The following is a 24000-nucleotide window of genomic DNA, read 5'->3' on the forward strand; positions in this document are numbered from 1 at the left end:
TGGCACAGCCATCGGGAGCAATTTGGGGTTCAGTGTCTTGCCCAAGGACACTTCGACATGTGGACTGGAGGAGCCAGGGATCGAACCACCGACCTTCTGGTTGGTGGACGACGCACTCTACCTCCTGAGCCACAGCCACCCCATAGCATGGTTGGTATGGTATGGTTTCTGAGATACAGCTAATTTAATGCAAGTTTTTTCAAAACCCCGAGCACAATAACAACAATGATGATAATTATCATCATCATCAGTCTTCTTTCAAGTCTCTTCTTAAAACGTAGTAGCCTAGCCTATGATATGCAGTTCCTCAGCTGAGCTGAGCTGCTTGCTACCTTATTTTAGTAGGCTACTTGATTTTTATTCGTTTTTAATTTTGTGCTTCATAGGCTACGTATCATCATCAGGTCGAGTGGGTTCCTCGGGCAAACGTGGCCTACGTATTTTTAATCTATAATTGTGTTAATGTAATGTGTAATGTGTTAAGTGTTTTATTATTATTGTGAAGCACTTTGTGACTTTTGAAAGGTGCTGTATAAATAAAGTTGTGTTATGATGATGATGATGATCATCATCATCATCATCATCATCATCAGAGAGGCCCAGTGCATGGTAAAAACAAAAACAAAACTACATGTCCCATCAAGCCCCGTCCATTTGCCTTCAAAATAAAGGAAGCGACCTCGACCCTGATAATGGGGAAAATCTCCATTATTAAAATACACACTTTTGAATTTCATCGTAAAAAAAAAAAAAAAAGCGCACTTGATTTGAAATTGATTCAAAGCACAAAATGCATTATGTTTTCAAATTGAGACCGTTTCGGACAGTATGTATGTTGAAAACAGGTAACTTGCAAGCACCAGGGTCCAGGGATTCCCTCGCGAGATTTGCGAAAACAAACAATACCGCCCCCATCTGGCAATTATGTCAGGTTCGAAAACAGGTACAGTAACAGCTGTTTAATTTTGAAAATCTTCGCCGGAAGTTACCTCGTGTAAATTCCTGCCAACTTGACTCCATGGATGTATTAAAAGAAGCTTGACTGATGCTGTCTCTTTTTGAGTGTGTTCTGTTAGTTTGTGTTTTGCTTTGTGTTTTAGTTATGTCTGAGTTAAAGTTTGTTTTCGGCGCCCATGGAAATAAGGTAAGTGATGTTTTATCTCTGCGTTTGGCTTTACCACGAAAACTGACATTTATGAACAAAGCTAATATCGGCTAACGGCAAGTCAAGTGAACTCACCGGGGAACAGGTGATGCCAACTAACGTTAACGTTGCTAGCGCTAGCTTGTGAACTCTTGGTACTTAGCTGTTAGCTAGGCTAGCTTGTCCTCTCCGCATGGGAAGACGGTGCCGTCGGTGGCAGCGGTCGCCACAGATGACTTTGCCCTGGTGAAAGCCTATAAACCAGGCTATGAACACGCCACCAAGCCGTTTCGCGTTCAGTCCACATTTCACTTGACGTTACGTTACTTTACCACTGAGATATATGAATCTATATATATGAATATCTTTAGTTGTTATTTTGCCGTTTCTTGACGGAAAGTGGAAAAAATTCCACACATCACTTTTAAATTTATCTGGAGTTGTGATCTCTGCTTGAGATTCATCTGATTCTGCAGCATCGTCTGCCATTTTCTCTTGCATGTGTTTGTGTGGGGACTGCGTGCTCACGAGATTTAACGAGATCTCTGAATATAGGTCAAAGATCTGTCTCTGTCTCTTCTGAGCTTCGAGAGAGCCTGCCAGCCAGGTGACGTGATTCAGACCTCAGACTCTGGGAAACTAGCAGTTCATCATAACATGTGACAAAAGGATTTGTTTTCACATGCTGGTTGGCCAAAGCCAGACAGACGAGATTCGCTGTATGTAAAAAGAAAATCAAAATCGTTTTCAATTTTTTTTTATAATAAATTGTTATTAATATTTATGCAAATCGAATAATATTCGAATATATATATATTTTTCAACAGCCCTAGTCTATACTCTATAGGCAACATCACTTATATTGTATTGTTCTTATTAGGGATGCATGATATATCGGCAATCATATCGGTATCGGCCGATGTTAGTCATTTTTTTACATATTGGTATCGGTTAGATGTTGCAATATTAATATCGGTTATCATTATCAGCCAAATTCTTTACATTGATATGAAATAATGCAGTAAATCTATGATTTATGGGCTTTTCCAAAAGCTTTGCAAATAAAGAAATGCATAACTTTTTCAAATTCAGTGTTAACATGTGTTTTTCAGTATGTACAAAATGTGATGATCATAAAAATGTGGTTTTATACAGATCATATCGACATCGGTAAATATCGGTTATCATCCATAACAGCAATGTTAATATCGGTTATCGGCATCGGCCAAAATTTTCATATCGGTGCATCCCTAGTTCTTATGGTCTATTCCTATGCTTCTTATAATGTTTTGATGTTTATGTTTTTCCCTACCTGAGTGTGAGCAACCGTAGCATGACTCAATTTCCCCTTGGGGATCAATAAAGTTCTGAAAACGGTCAGATGTTTTGATGCAGTTTGATGTCACTTCTCTCTGTAACATTACAGGAGAAAATGGCATCTTATTAGGGCTAGTGACGTTTGCGGGTCTCTGAATTCCCGATGTTTGTTCCTCTGTACAGGCAGCGGATGTGAAAGAGGGCGCAGCCTCCACAGAGACAGACAGCAGAGAGGAGCAAGCAGACAGACAGGCTGACATGGGGGGAGACCGCAAGAAGCCAGGCGATGGAGACACGCTCTGCCTGGCTGCAGTAGAGACCAATCCCCCGGCCAAGGCCAGTGCCCCGTCTTCTTCACCTTGTAGGATTTCAGCAGTGTTCACCGCCCCGTCAAAGGTCCCGTCAAAGGTAACAACTGAGTCCAGTTCACTGCAGTGGGTTGCACCAGCTGTGCGTAAGTTGAAACGTAAGCTAGTTTGAACGTAAAGTCTCACTAAGTCCGAGTTTACGCACTACTAAAAATATTTGGGTTGCACCAAGTGAAATAGTTACAACTTCGGCATAAGTTAGAACTTAAATTTTACACCTATGTCTTACTAGGTGTAAAGTCCTCCGTAAAATAGCAGTTGGCACGGATTGCAACTTGGCACCGTGGCGCATCGTGGTTTTGCGTCTGCAACGCGCTCTCCATGATCAATTATTACACCCTTTGATATTTATGACTCACGCTTTTGTTTCCCACAAGCTGCAGCACTGCATACAAATTAAAATAACCGCAACAATTTAGCGAGGCAGGATGGTGGTAAATTAGCCTACAATACCGAGCTCACAGATAAACGTTAACAGTAATATGAACCTAAACGAACGTTACTCAATAACGTTCTCATTTGGTTAGTGTTGATGAAATATGAAAGCACTAATTTGCGGTGGGCAAGATGTCCCGACTGTTTTCACTCCACTTAATTAAACAACCGTAAATAAACACCGTTTCCACCGTGCTTTTCACTGATTGGCTACAGGAAGTGAAAACGTCATTTTCCGCGACACTATTTTGGTTAGTATGGACTTTAGGGTCTACTAGTTATTAGGGGTGGGGGAAAAAATCGATTCACTTACGTATCGCGATTCTTAATGTCACGATTTTTTTAATCGATCTTTTATTCCAGAATCGATAATCGCATTTTTTTCTGTTTATGTATGAAATGTTTGTTTAACAGACAAACTCCGAGTGCACCTGCCCCATGACCCGCCCCCACTCACACACAGCTAATCATATCCCTTGATCCAGAGCCGAGAGTCCCGACATCTCCTGCAGCACTGTCGAGTTGCAGCAAAATAGACAGTTTGTGTTGTACTCTGAAAGGGTTTCTTCCCCCTTGAATCAAATTGTACATTATCAGCTTTATTTTAGCATGCAAAAGTAGCGCGAGACCCATTCCTGGCTAATGATCGAGTCTCGCATTTTGGTCCTCCGCTGACACCACTCGTTTGATCTCACCCGGCGTTACAAAGAATTCGATGTTGGCCAGTTTCAATTCGTGTTAACGTAACGTGTTAACATGTGTTCTATTAATAAGTGCCCAGGAAATTAACGTTAATATTAAGACACCAATTTCACAAATACGGACGTCTGCAACGTTACTTTACGGAATGCGGGGCACCCGCAGCTCAATTCACTTCTGTGAGCAGAGACAAAGTTGAACTGTTGGAAAGGTTTTACTTGTACTTTGGGACAGGAATAACTCATTGTGTACACAGCACACAGCTTATGACTTTGTCTTCTGCTTGGGCGGGGTCTTGATGGGTATATAAAACTATTTTCAGCGAGGCAAGGCTTTTTCTCGCCCAACCAACGGCACGCGGTCCCCAGCGCGGTCGCCCTACAGCCTATGGCATATTTGTAGTTAAGCAAGTCAAAGCAAAGGCTTTTCCACACCTCTGATTCACCTAACGTTAACCCTACAACCCTGAAATACACATTACCAAACTTTTTTTAGAAGGCGGGCAACGCTAGGCTGTCATCAAAGTAAAACATCTGTAAATAATGCTTGCAGTTGCACTCAGAGCATGTATGCGTGTGTGATAAATTAGACCTACCTGTGTGCCTTGAAAATAAGGTGGTTCAAAATAAAGTGGCTAAATGCAAACTTTTTCTTCTCATGTTTTTTATTAATAAAAACAGGTAATTAAAATGATCAATAATTATCGATATAGACTGATATGAAAGATGTTATATCAATATACTTTTTAACTATATCGCCCAGCCCTACTCATGATATAATATAAAGTCTCTAGAAGTGTATGATTCTACTTTTCCCATGTTCTAATCTAGTGTAAAAAAGCAAACAAAAAAAGAAAAGAAAAAAAGAAACAAAAATCGTAATATCGAATCGCAATAATCGTAGAATCGCAATACTTAAGAATCGCAATATACGTACAGTATATCGAATCGGCACCCAAGTATCGTGATAGTATCGAATCGGGAGATAAGTGAATCGGCACAGCCCTACTAGTTAAGATGTATCTTACGTCTCCGTGGTGCAACTAAACAAAGACACAACTTTAGTGTCAAACTAACTAGTTTGAATGTAGCAGTTAGTGTGGACTTTACACCCCAACTTAAGAGAGAACTTCCGTTCAGCTGGTGCAACAGGCTGCTGAGGTCTAAACTGAATAACTCACTGCAGCTTTTAGTTCCCACAGTTGCAAAGCCCAGACACACTAAGGGGATTTTCGGCCGTCTGCAATGTCGGGGCCATTGGTGAGCATCTGTCACCCTAGTTTTTGGTGTGTGTAGATTATAAATGGCCGATGCGTCTCTCCACCAGGGAATTCCCCAAACTATTGAGTAACCAGCCCAGCCAGATAGGAAAAGTAGCCGACTAAGGGATGTTTGCGGCATTTGTTTCGATGGTCATTTTCCCCCAATTAAATGGTAAATGGACTGCATTTATATAGCGCTTTTATCCAAATCGCTACATTCACCCATTCACACACCGAAGGTGGCCAGCCTCTGGCAAGACCTTTGCCAGGGTCCTGGCACAGCCATCGGGAGCAATTTGGGGTTCAGTGTCTTGCCCAAGGACACTTCGACATGCGGACTGGAGGAGCCGGGGAACGAACCACCGACCTTCTGGTTAGTGGACGACACGCTCTACCTCCTGAGCCACAGCCGCCCCATTAAACAATCCTTAAATATGTATCCATGAGAGCGTGACAATTGAGATAATACAAATACAAATTCTTATCAAGGCCCAATACTCAATTTAATTATAAATAAGAGTATCCATATTGCAAAAAGCAAACATGCAATGTGTACATTTCATTTGAAAACCTTAAGAAAAAATATACTAATAACAGTGTTTTCCTTACCATTTGGAGAGAAAATTTGGTAGATTTTAAAGTTGAGTCTGGAAGAAGATCCCGCACACTGCTCTTGCTCAGCATCACTTTTTTATTAAACAAACACAACGTTTCAGTCCACTGGACCTTTGTCAACACTTGGAAAGCTGTTTGGTTGGTAAGCTCACTTAGTCTTTGAGATACATCCAGTAGAGTTACATCTAATGCTATTTATTAATGAGTTAAATGCCCTCATGTGCCATTATTAAATTAATAGCGTTAGTAGGAACGTAACGTTGGCACATACTAACACGTTATGCTACTACTAAGGATGTTCTGATGTTGATGTGCCAATAAGATGCGTAACAAGCATGACCGCAGCAGCAGGTGCAGCCAAGGCTGCATGTCGGGGAGATGAGATTAGAGAGTCCGTGTTTGTCATGTCACCTTATTAAGATCGATTTCAGGTTTTATGAATATTCTAAAAATATTTATTTTTGGGTGATCTTGTTCAGTACCGCTACAGCTTGACTCTCCCTGCCCCAACTCAGAACAAATTCTAATTTCTATCTAAATAGTAGGCGGAGATTTCGCTGGCTACCGGGGCTTGGGGAACACCCTGTCTCCACTTCCTACCGGGAACATATGCAAACGTGAAGCCAAAATACCCCAGATACTGGGGCTGCCATCTTGCACTGCTGTCGTCATTTGCAACCAGAGTCTGCGCAGTAATGATCGGGGATGGACCCAAAGTATCGAGTTCCCGCCCGGCCGCCCCCCTCACTGACTGAACCTTTTAATAACAGGTTTCAAACTTAGGGTCTTTCTGACTTTACTGGACTACTGTAAAGTTACTACGATGTGAGGCGGTTGTTTATATTCTGTGTTGGCTGTAAAACTTAAAAGTGCAATCTGCTTCAACAATAGAGGATATTACATAACAAAGTTACTTTTGTTACTTTTTATGTCAGTTGCACCTCTCTGTCTCTCTCTCTCTGTTTCTCTCTCTCTCTCCGTTTCTCTCTCTCTGTCAGTGGGTGAAGGGGGCTAAGTGCCGTGCGGTGTGGTCAGAGGATGGCCAGCTGTACCCCGGCTCTGTGGTGTGGCTGGACGGACCGCGCTGCAGGGTCCACTTTGATGGTTACGGGAACGAGGAGGAAATTGATCTGAGCGCTCTGAAGAGTCCAGAGGCCCCAGGGCCACAGAGAGACACACCGGTCAGACAGGAGGCCCCAGGGCCACAGAGAGACACACCGGTCAGACAGGAGGTCCCAGGGTCACAGAGAGACACACCGGTCAGACAGGAGGTCCCAGGGCCACAGAGAGACACACAGGTCAGACAGGAGGTCCCAGGGCCACAGAGAGACACACAGGTCAAACAGGAGGTCCCAGGGCCACAGAGAGACACACAGGTCAGACAGGAGGTCCCAGGGCCACAGAGAGACACACCGGTCAGACAGGAGGTCCCAGGGCCACAGAGAGACACACAGGTCAAACAGGAGGTCCCAGGGCCACAGAGAGACACACAGGTCAGACAGGAGGTCCCAGGGCCACAGAGAGACACACCGGTCAGACAGGAGGTCCCAGGGCCACAGAGAGACACACAGGTCAAACAGGAGGTCCCATGGCCACAGAGAGACACACCGGTCAAACAGGAGGTCCCAGGGCTACAGAGAGACACACCGGTCAAACAGGAGGTCCCAGGGTACACACCGGTCAAACAGGAGGCCCCAGGGCCACAGAGAGACACACCGGTCAGACAGGAGGTCCCAGGGCCACAGAGAGACACACCGGTCAGACAGGAGGCCCCAGGGTCACAGAGAGACACACCGGTCAGACAGGAGGTCCCAGGGCTAGAGAGAGACACACCGGTCAGACAGGAGGTCCCAGGGCTAGAGAGAGACACACCGGTCAAACAGGTGGCCCCAGGGCCACAGAGAGACACACCGGTCAGACAGGATGTCCCAGGGCCACAGAGAGACACACCGGTCAGACAGGAGGCCCCAGGGCCACAGAGAGACACACCGGTCAGACAGGAGGTCCCAGGGTCACAGAGAGACACACCAGTCAGACAGGAGGTCCCATGGCCACAGAGAGACACACCGGTCAGACAGGAGGTCCCAGGGTCACAGAGAGACACACCAGTCAGACAGGAGGTCCCAGGGTCACAGAGAGACACACCGGTCAGACGGGAGGCCCCAGGGCCACAGAGAGACACACAGGTCAGGCACTATTGCTTTATCTATCACTGATCTACTGTATCATTGTCGATTCTCACCAACTTGACACTGCTGTTGTCAATGTTCCTTTGTGAAACGAATGTGCTTTTAACAAACTAGGGTATCGGGGCCAAAACCCTAGGCTCGCCTGCTATGCGGGCTCGCCGCACGCAGCTCCGCCGTATGGCCTCGCCCGCAGCTCGGCTGCTGCACGGCCTCGCCTGCTCTATTGACATGCAGCGCACAATTGCCAACTTCGCACCACTGATGACATCACTGATGTCACAATGCCTATGACATCACTGATGACGTTACAATGCCTATGACATCATCAGTGCCTATGACATAGACATTGTGACATCATCAGTGGGACAAAAATTTAAACGGATATTGCCCACTTGCTCCCTTTTATATAATAAGGATTACAGTTATGACTGACTGTAAAGAGAATATTGTTTTCTGAGCAAATAGTGTATAGGGCTGCCACGATTATCACATTACCGCGGTTATACAAAAAGTCACGCCCACTGCAGGGTCAAACTGATTATCGCTTTTTTCTGCTTCTTTTTTTGCTTCTTTTTTTGCTTGTAAAAGTTATGTGATCTGGAATAAACGCAATATTAGATTTAAATAATCGTAATTGTGTGGCCTATTTTTTTTCACGTCATGTGATGGAAATTTCCACTCACCAATTGTCAGTTTTCTGATCGGAAAAAGTGCTGGATGAGGCTGTGTGTCACGTTTGTGGCAAACAAATCAATTCCATGCGAGGAAATGCGACAAATCTCGCATCGAATCGGAGGACCACTTGTCATCATCCCACGCTATGATGATGCAATGAAATGCAACCGTAGATACCGGTTCAGGACTGTGCCAAATAGGAGTATCTGATGCCTTTGCCAGAGTGAAGAAATACAGCCTAGACAGCAACAGGTGGCGAGCACTAAGAACATGTCTAAGTAGGCTATTTGGTTGCAGAGTTAGTCCCCTTCCGCACTTCCTATGTTGTCTGTTTTTCAATCATGAATGCGTACTTGCTGAATGCGTGGCTGGAATGCCGGTTATGTTGCAAAAAGTTGTATACTCCTATTATTATTCATGACAACAACACTGGAATAAAGATAGACCATAGACTTATATAAAGAATATACTAGATGAATAAATGCACCCAAAACCTTTATTTAAGGACAATTACCCTACTTTCTAACTTTTGTTTTGTTTTGCGGTTACCGCGACGGTTTGATTGGCTCAGCTAATTTGTGCGATATGGAAAGTCAATATCGCGGCAGCCCTAATAGGGTATGTTTCATGTAACCCTGACATTTATGGAACAAGCCAATATCAGTTAAGTTAACTAACAAATCAACATTAATTGCACTTTGGGGAGCAAATTAGCGAATCCTACTATGGCGAATGCTTGGCACCGCCCTGCTCTCTCTCTGGCTGGGTTTATACATGAGTGATGATTGGTCAGGGTAAGCCAATCAGAGGCAGACTAGTAGGATTCGTAAATTGACCACCGGGGAACAGTTGGCTAGCTAGCTGCTAATATCTACGTTGGTTGCCAACTTGCTAGCTTGTGAATTTTTGGTACCTAACGTTAAACTTTTCCCCTCTCCTCCACAGGACCAGGCCGCCGCAGTGGTGATAAAAGATGTTCAGGAGCCGAGTGCTGTGGAGAGTGGGGAGACTGCAGAGCCACAGAGAGACAGAGACAGACCAGCACAGGTCAGACACTTTACCATAGCTGCATCTTTCTCACACTTTGAGCTGGAACGCCTTTTTTTGCTGTGAAGAAATTGAAGCTGTCCCCTGAATAATGTAATCCCTGTAATCCACAACAGACTAATCAATTGACAAACTCCTGATAATTCATGATTTTTTTTTAATCTTTTTTTTTTATTGTTTCCTTTGTTAATCAAGCATTCAGGGCACAACAACCCAGACCGTAGGTATTGACAACATGTACAAAGCACTCCAAAACAAGGGAGAAAGGTAAAAAAACAAAACAAAAATAAGAACAGAAAAGTGCCATATCAATAGGAGCGGTCATCGTCAATTTATACTATAGATAGTGCACTGAGTTATCTATATACCCGTGTACCCACACGCACTCATTCGAGCATAGATGCTTCCACCCACACTCAGACATCCTCTCACACACGAGTACACACACACAAGCCGAAATATACATGAAAAGGCATAGTGTACTCTCCTCTCTCCACATAGCGGACTTTAGCGTCTGTCACATCATTCAAGCCCCATGTTGACACAAGCGTACAAAATTGAATAACATTGTTGAGTACATTCTGTGTGTTTCAGGCACAGTTGCGACAAAATAATTAAAACAAAATCACCGGGAATAGACAATTCCAGTAAAATAAATTAAGAAAAAAAAGGCGGTGCAGTACAAGATCAGTCTATAAGTAACGGTTGTGACAGAAATATTCAGGAGACAATATTTTGTAATAACCCACCCTCCCACCCACCCCAAAACCGTACCACCTGTCTAAACCATTAAGCTGTAGCAGATTGCTGAAACTCCAATTTGAAAAAGAAAAAGGAACAAACACCACCAATTCAAGTTAAATACTAGTCTGTGTTGGTTTCCCTGGGATATACCAGAAACGGTTCCCAGATTTCCAGAAAGCTGTCCAATTTATTATTTAATTTATATATAAGACGCTCATATGAAGCTGTTTTCGCAAGTGTGTTAAGCCATTCTTGATAGTTTGGGGGTTCGCTCTCCTTCCAGTGTCTTAATATGACCCTCTTGGCAGTAGTAATGGCTACTTTTAGCCAATTCAGATGTTTAACTCTCACATCCTTAATATTCTTGTGTAATGTTCAGGAGGCATAACCTAGGGTTAATGGTTATACGAGTCCCCAAACTATTACTATATTTAAGTGTTTTTATTTGCAAGGTAGAGTACAGCACACACACACACACACACACACACACACACACACACACACACTCCAATATCACAACAATGAAAGTGCTTGTAAAGCTTATGCATGGCATAGGGTCCCACACGAGTCACTCATCATCCCTAACCTCGTCAAGATATGCCAGAAACGGGCCCCAAACAACCGAAAATCTCCAGAGTGAATTGATTCTCAGGAACCTAAGTCTCTCCATCCGTATGACAGAGGTCATACCTGCCAGCCATAGCTGAAAAGATGGTGGGGAGGGGGACTTCCATTCCTGTAGGATAAGTTTCTTGGCAACGATTGTCCCCTGTGTCAGAGATTGCTGCACAGCTGTAGGAAAGCTCAAAGATGAGTCAGAGCAGCCGAAGATGGCAAGCTCTGCCTCCGGCTGAAGGGTCACTTTGTAGGCCTTAGAGTACCAGTCGAATACTTTGGCCCAGAACTCAGTCAGTGAAGAGCAAAACCAAAAAGCATGAGACAGAGTGCCCTCCGATACACGACACCTGTCACACAGTGGTGAGACAGACGGGTAAATCCTGTGCAATTTATGGTTAGAATAGTGAAGACGGTGGGGGACTTTAAATTGAATCGGTTGGTGTCTACTATTAACTGAGCAGAGTTGTATCACAGACAGAGTGACTCCTATTCCATAGAATGTCAGATAAGTCAGGAGGCATAACCTAGGGTTAATGGTTATACGAGTCCCCAAATTATTACTAATCTTATCCATAACCTTTTGCCAAAAAGTGACTAAAGATGGGCAATTGCAGAACATTATGCACAATGTCAGCTAGGTTGGAATTGCATCTCCAGCATAGGCTGGATGGCATCAAGCCCATCACCTGTAGCCTTGCTGGAGTGAAATAAATTCTATTGAAGATTTTATATTGAATGAGTTTTGATCTGGCATCTCTCATAGGGAGAAGCATCTGCTCTACTAATGTACTCCATTCGTTATCATCGAAAGTAACTCCTAGGTCTCTTCCCCACACTGTCTTCAGCCCTCCTGTGCTCACACTATATTTGCATAGAATATAGCTATAAATTAGACTTGCTGTATGTGGCAAGTTGTATACAGTTTTAATTTGGTCATCTATTTCCGATTGTAGCGGGAGTCTAGATCCAAGTCTGCCAACACCAAGTAAACAATCTCTGAGTTGGAGATATCTCCAAAAGTCATTTTTCTGTAAATTAAACTGGTCCTTTAAACTCTCAAAGGATTGTAGAATGTTCTCCTGGTAGAGGCATCCAATATGTGTGATACCCTTATTGTACCAATCCCTCCAATAAAATGGTTTCCCTCCTATCCTCAGTGAAGGGTTGTTCCAGAGAGATGCTGAGTTGATTAGAAAAGGGGAGGCTTTCGCTCTTTTGTGTATCTTGTGCCATATGATTTTGGTATGTAACATAATCGGGTTATCAAACTGGGAGCTCTGGCTTAAATAGTCAGCTGCTCTAAATGGACTATTCAGTTCTTCTTCTATCTCAACCCATGTTGGTCTCTTATTACTTTCATGAAAGAGCGACCCTAGTTGGGCTACTAGAAAGGCTTCTTGGTACAACTGAATATTGGGAAGTCTAAAGGCTGTTTCACACAGATGCGGTGCGAATGCAGAGGCGGAATGTGGTACGAAATTCCGTGCGAATTTTCCACATTGCAACCTATACACACAGGTCCGGTGCGAATTATTCGCAGTCCCACATTAATTTTCCGCAGCGGAAAAACAGTGTTCAGTGTAACCAGTAGTTAATGTCCCTCCCCGGCTCCCGTCTAGTAGGACAGCACCATCTACTTGCGCAAGCTAGCTACCAGTCGGCTAACGTCAGACACAGACAGACAGACACAGCAGCGAGACGAGCCATGAAAAGCAACTGGAGGCAGTGAAATTGCCGTCCATTTCAGTGAAATGGAGGCAGGAGCAGCGGACCCCAATTTTGATGTTAAACTGCTAGTTAGCATTTGGATACAAGTGGCTAACATTAGCTCCATCCATTTACAACAGTGGTTTACAAGGTTAGCAAGTAGGAATTCGTTTCAGCTACATTACCATCTTCAGTGAATCCCAGCTGCTGGGCGATCTGAAGATCTATTGTCCTTAATTTCGGTGTTGATCGTCATGGTGTTTGTCATATAAAATTGGATGTTGAGAAACCAAATTGATGAGGTTCGGCAAGAGTAGTGGAGGTATGACGTCAGCTGTAAACAAAGGATTTCATTGGTCAAACGTATTTTCCGCAGGCGGAAATCCGCGGACGTCAATGTCTATCCGGAAAAATAAAATGCCGCACGAATGTTCGGCCGCGGTGTGCAAGCTTCAATTACAACTAATTAAAAAAGAAAATTGCGAATGTCTGTGCCGATTATTCGCACGGAGATCCGCACCGGTGTGAAACGGCCTTAAGTCCTCCATTGCGAGATGTGGCCTGATAATTCATGATTGAGTGAAGACGGACAACTACAGGCTGGGAAATCACCAGTCAGCCAACCAACCAAACACTGTTGAATATTAGTTTGTGTAAAGTAAATACGTAAATCAGTGCAGTCCAGTGGTTCTCAACCTTTTTGTTCATGACCCCTTAAAATGAAGTGAATCTTACTAAACCATAGATAATCTGGTGACCCCCAGCAGGGTCCTGACCCCTAGGTTGAGAACCACTGGTCTAGTCTACAGTAGGGATGGGCGGGAGTACTCTCGAGTGCTCCTTCATAACGTCAGTGCTCGAGTAATATTTCTGCTGTTCGGGTACTCGCCCCACTCCCTACCCCTTTAAAAATGGTAGATCTACGCACGCCTCGTCATGTGGATCTGGCTATACAGGCATGGTTGTGTTTCAGACAGGCATAACTGCATGGGCGTCTCAAGTCAGCCAGAATGTAAAATTATGTCATCCGCTTTAAGGCTTTCAAAATAAAACCCTTATTGTAACATTAACATTAATATTAATTTTGAGTAATGCTTTACAGCCACAGTTTCACTCCATATGTAATCTTAACATTGAACGAAGCGCTAACCAATGACATCCAACCACCGGAGATACAGAGGTAGGCTAACAGCTGCAGCTAAGATAACGCCAGATCACCTAATATCACGGCCCGTCCGTTTATCTCTCCTCACAAAAGTGTTCCAAGTAGTGCTTTTTCCATGCAAAAATGCAAACGTTATGTGTGAACAGCCCCATACACAGCAGATTACCCCTGCTCTGTCACCATACCATAGTATACATATAGTATTACCATAGTAATAGATATTCGAAACTAACTGCTTAACTTGGGTTCCGCTTGTGTTTCCACACTAGGGCTGGGTATTGGTTCAAATTTCAAGAAACTATTCGATTCCGATTCACAAGGTTCCGAATCGATTAATCCCGATTCGATTCGATTCCGATTCGATTCATTTCAATATCGCTTTGGTTAGTGATACTAAAACATGTTTTTGAGCTGTAACCTGAATTACATTGTCCAGTTATGTAACCAGGGGTTCCCAACCTTTTTTGCGCCAAGGACCGGTAGCTACAGGTATATGGGAAAAAAAAGTTGCGGACTGCTTATCTATTTTAATGGTTTTAGTTACACATATATTTACTCACCAGGTGGTGACAAAGGGTAAATAACAGCTTTTTCATCTGTCAATAAAGACACTTTCACAATTATGCACAGTGATTTGATTTCAGCCTATATAATTTCTAAAAGTAGATATTAATGATCAAACATTTCCATTTATGTAGCCTACAGTATGTTTTTGTTTCAACTACAAACATAAATAAACGTCAACTTGAAACTGTTTCAAGTACCACACACAGCCTATAATATTATAGCCTATGTTTATTTAAAAAATATATATATTTTTTTTTTAATAAAAAAAAAATCGATCTCTGGACATATGAATCGATATCAAAGGATTAAAATTAAAATCGATTTAAAATTGGAGAATCGATTTTTTTAACCCAGCCCTATTCCACACGGAACCAACCAACCCCCCGATTACTCGTTCATAATAGAAGGAGAGTACTCACGTATTTAAAAATCTGCTGTGCCAAGATCTAATAAAAACTGTGTTTCTCTTGGCGTTGTGTGTGTTCAGTTTCACACCATGGAAGAACATTTTGATTATTTAGTTGTTTTCCTATGGGTAGCTTTTCAACGTTTTAAAAACCTGCCGTCTTCCTAGTCTTCCTGAATCTCACGACTCAATCTTTTTTGACTCAGTACCTGGACAAGAGATGTGCGTTTGTGTGTTTCCCCCTGCCTGCCTGCATGCCTGTCTGTCTGTTTGTTAGTCTTTGTGCTCCTGGTATTCCAGGTGTGGAAGGTGGGCTCCCGGTGCCGTGCGGTGTACTCGGAGGATGGGCTGGTGTACCCGGCCGTGTTGGTGTCTATCAGAGGGGAGCGCTGCACCGTGCGCTTCGACAACTACAACAACCAGGAGGAGCTGGACCTGAACGGCCTGCTGGCCGCCAACGAGCTCAATGGGCCAGGCAGAGCTGCTGCAGCCAGGGTAAGACCGGGGGAGGACCACTGGCCCCCACTGATTCCCCCCACCAACAGACCCCTAGCCACTCCCGCTACGGACCCCCCGACACCAAAAGAGCTTAGCCACTCCCCCTACTGACCCCGCCACCAACACCCCCCTAGCCTCTCCCCCTACTGCCCCGCTCCACCCACACACCCCTACCAAACTCTCTACTTGTCATCATTTCTCTCTCACCTGCAGCCTGGCGGCTTTAAGCCAATTGTCCCCGTCAGCTCTGACTGGAAGAGGAGAGAGGAGAGCCGGGGAGAGAAGAGAGGAGGAGATAAGGAGAGAGAGAGAAGTACCACACGAAGAGAAGAGCCGCCCACCGCCCCGGTGAGTCTCTGAACAGCCACCATCTGCAGGAACACAGGAGGCAGCTCTGGTGAAGTTATCCTGTTGGTCAGTTCAGTCATTAAATTGATAGTTTTGGAACCCTAGGCCTCTTTGCTACTTACCAATGATGATGTTGATTGATAGATTCCTTTCTCAGCACAATCCATGCGGTTCCTCATAGTAGCTACAACACAGACACGTAGTGATGTATATCGCTGGTTTCAAGACGTGACCGGTGAAATGCATCGTGATTCGCTGAAATTTATGTCGGGAAGGCTAAATGCATTGTGGGTTTTGTAGGAGAATGACGTTTTTTATTTTTTATTTGTGCCTGGATGGAGCAAAAAGTTTTCAAAGCTGAACTACAACTAGAAATGGCTGACAATGCAAGCGACGGGACCGATATTGATATGATGCCAAGCAGGACAGCTTTTTAGACGATGAAAACAACAATGATGACGACTTAATTTCAGACCCAGATTATCATGCTGACCTGATAGACAGGGATCAGTGGATGAGGGACATGTTTGCGGACTTTGGCGATGAGGACGAGGAGTGCGTTTCATTTGGCACATTGGTCTCATATTTGAATTGTTATCAAAGAGGTTTGAAAACCTCTTTATTTAAGGCTATACTGTGTGTGCAGGTTAAAGAGAGGCCTGGGTACCTGAGTAAAGCAGAGAGAGACACAGGAGAAGCAGAGAGAGACACAGGAGACCAGAGGAGAGGAACCTTCCAGAGAGAGCGGAGCAGCCTGCTGGGGCCTCCTCCTCCTCTGAACCCCAGCTCCACGGTGAGGCTCTGCCACAGGCCACTGGCCTGTGTATCAAGTATAGATACATCGTACAAATACATAGTACAAAAGCAGGACTCCTGGGCACAGTGGGCAGTATGCCATAGAGGTGGAGCCGAATACAAAGTATTCGGAAAGCACAAATAGTGGGTTTTTCCCCAAATACAAATCTTCTTAGTTAAAATGGCATAGTGGTGTCTGTGGTGGTGGTGTCAGTCACGATTGTGATGTCATCAGTGATGTCACTCGACCTGTGATGTCATCAGTGATCTCACTCAGGCAACTGTGATGTCATCAGTGATCTCACTCGACCTGTGATGTCATCAGTGATCTCACTTGAGGCGGAAGTGATGTCATCAGTGATGTCACTCGAGCAGTTGTGATGTCATTAGTGATATCACTCGAGCAATTGTGATGTCATCAGTGATGTAATAAATCCTTCCTGGTATGAGCCGATGGTGCACAGTTGCACGATGGCGCCAACAGTAGGTGTGTGGGTGCCTGGGCGGTGTCTGTCTGTCAGTCCAGAGTCTCCACCCATTTCTAGTCCTTCCTAAGAATGAGAAAAAGATGTTTTTTTCTCCATCAAAGGATCAAAAGAAATGTTGTGAAAAACTGTAAATTCTTTAATTATAAAATGCTTGTGTGAGTTTCTGCATCAACAGTGTTTGTTTTCAAAGTGTGTTTGTCTGCAGGAGTCCCTGTCCTTCATCCCTCACCCCCCTCCTCCTTTTCCTCTTCCTCTCTGGGGGTCCGGGGGGGTCCTGGAGGTCGAGACCTCCACGCTGTCAGCCATGTTGATGTCCTGGTACATGTGTGGCTTCCACACCGGCAGCTACATGGTCAGACACACACACACACACACACACACACACACATACATACTGTACATACCTTTCTTTCTCTCTCTGTCTTCCATTGTCTTTACGTTCTACCCTTTTTGTCTATTTCTTTCTGTCTCGGTCTCTTTGAGTTTGTCTCTCCAGAGAAGTTGAACTGGTCTGGTCCCAGTTGGCTGGTTTCCACTGAGCAGCTGGGGGATCCCAGCTGCTCAGTGGAGGTTTTTCATTCTCTCTCTCCGGCTGCTCTCGGGTTTCAAACAGGTGTTGTGTCCAACTCTAGCCTGCCTCCAGATGAATACACGTAGTGTGTAGGGCTGTGCAATAAAATCGATACGGCAATATATCGCGATACCTTTTTCTGCGATACTGTATCGATATTTCCCATATCGATTTTTTTGCACAGCCGTGTGGTCAGTGACACAATAAGAATACTTTTTATTTCAGTGCGTTCAGTAACACACTCAACACTCGTAGTTTTGACCAAATTTGTCCACTAAGTTATCAATATAAAGTGATGTACATATAGGGATGGGTATCGTTAAGGAATTAACAATACTAGTACTCTTATCGATACTGCTTATCGATCCAGTACTTTAACGGTACTCTTATCGGTACTTTTTGTTATTTTTAAGAGAAAACCCCCCCGAAACAAATAGGACTGGTTGTTGTCGGTTCTTTTTGTTATTTTTAAGAGGAGAAAGGGGGGGGGGGGGGAAGAGACAAATTAACCTGGTCACACTTAGATGGCACTCATGTATCCTTTCCTCAGTCATTCTCCCACTAGCTGCCATGGTGAAGGGGTTTGTACTTGGACCAGCAGTAGAGGGAGGAGGGGTGGGAGTGGGACTGGGCTGGTTCATTGGGAGTGGGACTGGGCTGGTTCATTGTAGCTGCAGGCAAAAAAAAGTTGCAAAATCTTAATGGGTGCGTTTTTATTATTAATTTAAATATCCTAAAATATCCTTCTACCACACTGTGTTAATACCAACATTCAGCTAGGGAAAGCATAATAAAAAATAAAGCAAGACAGTATCTGTCTGCTGTACTTCCCCCCCAAATCACAAAATATCCCCCCCTGCTCTGAAAGTAACATTTCCTAACGACAACTGAGATGATGACCGTCACCTGACGATTTATATCAGACTGTATTTATGATGATTAACACACCCAAACAGCGGGGAAATGTTTTCTTACTCTTGTCTTAATCATTACAATGTTCACATAGTTACCTGATGAGGTAGACTGTGTAACACAGGGGTGGCCAAACTTTTTTGGTTGTGGGCCGCATACAGAAAAATATAAGGAGTCGCGGGCCAAACAATATTAAGCGCGGCAGTTTTCTCGGCCAAAAAATTGGACCAGAAAACCCTTGTGCCATCAAAAATTTAATTTCTACCTAAATAAATATATGACATAGTTTATTGATGCGCTCACCTATTACAATGGGTATTTCTGTATGTTGTCAAATTTTCTTTTCCTGTGCCAACAGGTTAAGACAGAGATAATTTAATATAACATTAGTATTAAACATTAATTCAGTATTTATTTTTATTTTTTATAAATAGACCATGTCAGGGTGCCCAAGTATAACCCATTTTCAATGGTTTTAAATTGAAAAAACGAAATGGGGGGAATCCGTTTTTTTGTTTTTGTTTTTCAGTTTCTTTTTCTTAATGTTTTTGTTTTTCCCCCCGTTTTCGTTTTCGTTTTCCGTTTTAAACTTTGAAACAGATATAAATATAAAAGGAATTTCCGCACACTTGAATCTGTACAGATTTCACATTTATTATGGTGCGCTTTCGGTCGGCAAGACCTTCATCAGAGCTCTGATGATTCTTAACGTGTTCTGCTGCTCTGCTCATTTGTTCCCTGCGCATGTGTGGTGAGTGCTGTCAGGCACGCCCCCAGCTCCTCCCCTCCCTCAGTCCTCACTCCAGTCCTACTGCTCTCGTCTCGGCTGGCAGCAGCTGTGTCTCTCGTCTGACGGAGAGAGCAACACGGAAAAGATTATCCCTTTTCTTGTTCGGAAATTGCAAAAAACACATTCATAAGCCTGTCTTACGGAGTTGGTGAGATAAAATGTGCAAGATAACGTAACGTTTATGTAGCAATTATATATAGGAAATCTATTTTCTTAATTTCTCCACTCCAGTACCGATAAGAGAACCGTTAATGTGAAAGCTTATTGATCCTCCGGTATCTCGAAATCCGGCCCCGGGGCCCGTTTGCTACCGGGTCTCGGTACCCATCCCTATGTACATATTATTACACTACCTGGGTGGTATACAGTGTGTTGTATTTTTAGCTCTATTTTTAAATTTTGAGTAAATTGTGTGGAGTATTGCAATATATGGCAATATGTATTTTATCGCAATGTATCGTGATACAATCGTATCGCGACCCATGTATCGTGGTATCGTATCACGAAGTCCTTGCCAATACCCAGCCCTAGTACCGTGACACCCCTAGTGTCGTGGTGTGCACTCATTCACATAACTCATTTTATAGGCTAAATATGCACTCATTCTCAAATGGCTTTGTTTCATATTGAACACAGGGGGAATGGTCACATGACAGTAACATTCTCAGCTATCAGCTGATAAAGGAACATAGTAGGCTTTGATGGCTAAATTCAGGCCCAGGGGGAGGCAGATCTCCACGGGGAAACTGAGTTTGACACAATGCCAGTAACCAGCCCACCCCCTCACATGATCACATGATCACCGCTGAGACAGATTCTGAAGAGGAAGATTATGATATTTAGAAGTGTAATCTGTTGTTGTCACATTATCACATCATGGATTATTCACCATTGATCCTCCAGCCTTTCTGCAGTGTGAGGTAGCAGTGTTACCCGAGTGTCTGCATCACGTGTTCGCCCACCTCATCATTTAAATGTACAATTTTGGTGGCTCTGATACTGAAAATGTCTGTCTCCAGGCTCAACAGCAGACCAAAACCAGCTCCAGAACTCCAAGCTACAAGGACTGAGGTATTGCATATACTTTTATTGTTTTGCCTATTCCTATATTATTCTTATAATGCCTCTGTTATATTTTTCCCTACCTGAGTGTGAGCAACTTTAGCATGACTAAATTCCCCCTTGGGGATCAATGAAGTTTTTCTGATTCTGAACAACATCCACACAGGAAGACTTTCACTGTCTCCACTATCTCTACTGTATGTACTGTATCTACTGTTAGATAAATGTATGGTAAATCTTCGGCTCATATAAAAAGTTCTGTAAAGCGAAGATGACGGTTGTCCGATGTTCGTTAACGCGATATCTGAGGAACGCCTTGAGGGAATTTTATCAAATTTTCCTCAAACGTCGACTTGGACTCAAGGATGAACTGATTAGATTTTGTTGGTCAAAGTTCAATGTCACTGACCTCACGAACGCCATTCCCAAGTTCGTTAACGTGATATCTCAAGAAAACGCCATGACGGAATTTCATCAAATTTGCCTCAAATGTCGACTTGGACGCAAGCATGAACTGATTAGATTTTGGTGGTCAAAGTTCAAGGTCACTGTGACCTCACGACCGCTCCTTTCATGCTCGTTAACACGATATCTTAGGAACGCCTTGATGAAATTTCATCACTGTGACCTCACCACCGCTCCTTTCATGCTCGTTAACATATCATCTTAGGAACGCCTTGACGGAATTTCATCCAATTTGGCTCAAACGTCGACTTGAACTCAAGGATGAACTGATTACATTTTGATGGTCAAAGGTCAAAGTCACTGTGACCCCACAAACGCCATTTTCAAGCTCGGTAACGCCATATCTCAATAACACCTTGATGGAATTTCTTTACATTTGGCTTAAAAACATCAGGTCTCGACAGACATGGATGTGTACTGCTCATTTGTTGTTGGAGGCATATATCGGCGGTGCGGTCATTCTACTTAATTTATTTGTTTTTGTTTGTTTCAAGGTTCTATGGCCAGATCGATCATGAGAAGAGATGCTGCTGCTGCAATGGTTCAGATTAGGAATTGTTGTTCTTTCGTTCTTTTATTTATTTGATTTGTTGTTGGTTTAAACTTCTCAGGGAAAAGGCAAGAACCTTGTAGAGAAGAAGTTCGGTTTTCTGTGTTAAGATGGATTCCAGTGACCTTATGATTTACTGACCTTTGTTGTCAGAGTTGTTCCTAGCTGTTTGGTTTTAGTTTCATTCTTTAAAACACTCGACTGAACAGTGCCATGTCCTTTTATACTCTCACTGTTTCTTTGTATCAAGCGTTGGAACGCTTGATGTCAGTCAGAGGGGAAACTTTATTTTATTTTATTTATTGGTTTTGAGGGACTGAGATATTCTTGAATTGAATTATGTTAACAGCAAAGACTATTTTGTTAATAAAATAACAGTGATAAAAGTTATTTCATTCTTCCTATTTGTCATTGTAAACACAGTGAATGGCGCCCTCTGGTGGTAAACATGTATTTTAAATATTGGAATATTGGATTGTATGTTCACTGTTAGGGATGGGTATCGAGACCCGGTACCAAATGGGCGGATATGGGCTGATGATGACACAAATGATGTGTTTTTTTTTGCTATTTCCGAAGAAGAAAAGAGATTCTCTTTTCCGTATTGCTTTCTCTCTCTCAGGAGAGACATGCAGCTCACTGCTGACTGAGAGGACAGAGGGGAGGGTGCACACACACACGCTGAAGGGAAGGCAGCTGAGCCGAGGAGAGACCGCAACACATTAAGAAAGAATGAAGTGATTAAGTCTGGTTGTACTTCACTCGAGTTGATACTGACAATTCACGTTGTCACAAGTAGTGCAATAAATTGTTCACTAGTAGGCTAACTGTGGAAACATGAGCAATTTGTCTAAACACTAGCCAAAGACAAAGTTCATCAAATACAAACAGAGAAATGCACAGTTTTTGACAAGCTAGTTCACACGACTTCATCATCTGTCAATAATGCACCGGGTGCGGTTACCCATGATACACGGACCCACCTCATCAGGTAGGACTATGTGAACATGGATGAAAAGACGAGGGTAGTAAACATTATCCAGCTGTTTGGGTGTGTTATCGTCAAAAACCCAGTCTAGCATCACCTCTGTTGAAATTTTACTTCCAGAGCAGGGGGGAATATTTAGTGATTTGGGGGCAAGTGCAGCAGACAGATAGTGTCTTGCTTTATTTGTATTTTGCTTTCCTTAGCTGAATGTTGGTATTGGCAGTGGTAGGAGATTTAAATTCTTATATAATGCTGGATATTTAAATTAATAATAAAAACGCACCCATTAAGATTTTGCAACTTTTTTCCTTTCTCCAACTCTCTTTCTTTCTTATAGTATATAAATAATCTGATGCAAAAAACAATCGGGACACCCTACCCCTCCACGTGAACATGCAAAACGGAGGCTTAAGGGCGAAGGGGTGACTTGGGATTGGACCCAAGTCCAAGTCCCCATCTCTGGCGTGCATGTGCGCGCATGTGTGTGTGTGTGTGTGTATGCGTTTGTGTCTGGAAATGTTCTAATTTCACTGCTGGTTGGAAGTTAAATTGAAATAATGAAAGGTGTCTGACCCCTGGCCCTGTTAAACAGGGGGTCATGTTTGATGCAGGGCTCCTTGTGATGGCTCTGTGTTCAGGATGTGATGCAGCAGGATATTAAAGCTTCCTGTGTACTTTGACGTGAACAGTGACACACATGCACACATCAGACCACACAATCTTTTTCTTAAAGGAACAATCCTCTAAAACTCTGTTAAACATTGTGTTGTGTTAAACACTGGTGCCACAATGGTGGCACCATGCAGCTCCCCCCTTCGGTCAGGACGGTCGAATCACTGCCCATCTTTCGACAGAGACTAAAAACACACCGAGCTACTCCTGGGCCCTTCTTGAACGAACATCTTTAAAGAAAAAACGTTAGCCTTGCAGAAAATAGACTCAATAACCACATTAAGAAGAAGGAGAGTATGCAGCAGCGGAGTTCCTTGGTGGAAAAGGCTGTTCTTCCGAATGGATTTAGCGACGCTGATTGGTTGAAGGAGTTGTCTGTCAAGACAAGTACGTCCCACCCTATTCACTCTGGCTTTAAAAATTGGCCCGCTACAGCTCGTGAAAGACAGTGATTTCAGCCGACGGTTTTTCTTCCTTCTTTTTTTAGGGGGAACCCCGTTCGACTTTTAACCTGGGAACTCCATTCCCCGACACCCATTTCCACCACTGCTGATGCAGAGTGAAACAGAATGTGAGATCATGTTATTAGGATGTTTGTTTTTTACCAGGCTACTAAAGGTCCCCATTGACTTCAGTTGTTTTGGAGAAGGCTGCTATATGCTATGCTAACTGTTCCTTTAATCTCGAAGAGGCGGTATTATTTAGCCTGAAGCCTGCTTCTAATTACAGTAGTTTCCTTAGCTCCACCTCACCTGTCTGACGTCTGAGGTCAGTCTCATCATCAGACGGTAAACACCAGAGCACCGCCTGGCCGCTATAAAACCTCCCCACACTGCACCCGCAGTCCAGAACTCACCATCACACCGGCCCCATTCCAGCATCCCTCTGCCCGGGTCTCGTCACC

At 43.5% G+C, this 24000-nt stretch overlaps 1 protein-coding gene across 1 annotated transcript; it reads left to right on the forward strand.

Moving 5' to 3' along the window:
* Positions 1 to 1020: 1020 nt before the first annotated feature.
* Positions 1021 to 21755, forward strand: LOC310787124 (uncharacterized protein). The gene is made up of 10 exons (XM_083648472.1): positions 1021 to 1144; positions 2645 to 2869; positions 6838 to 8025; positions 9649 to 9750; positions 15258 to 15452; positions 15669 to 15803; positions 16450 to 16596; positions 17292 to 17438; positions 20379 to 20430; positions 21381 to 21755. The coding sequence occupies exons 1-9, from the start codon at positions 1046 to 1048 to the stop codon at positions 20427 to 20429; spliced, it is 2289 nt and encodes a 762-aa protein (XP_083504598.1). The 5' UTR covers positions 1021 to 1045; the 3' UTR covers position 20430; positions 21381 to 21755.
* The last annotated feature ends 2245 nt before the right edge of the window (positions 21756 to 24000 follow it).

Source organism: Poromitra crassiceps (assembly GCF_964638095.1).
Source record: "Poromitra crassiceps genome assembly, chromosome: 12".
Classification (NCBI taxonomy): domain Eukaryota; kingdom Metazoa; phylum Chordata; class Actinopteri; order Beryciformes; family Melamphaidae; genus Poromitra; species Poromitra crassiceps.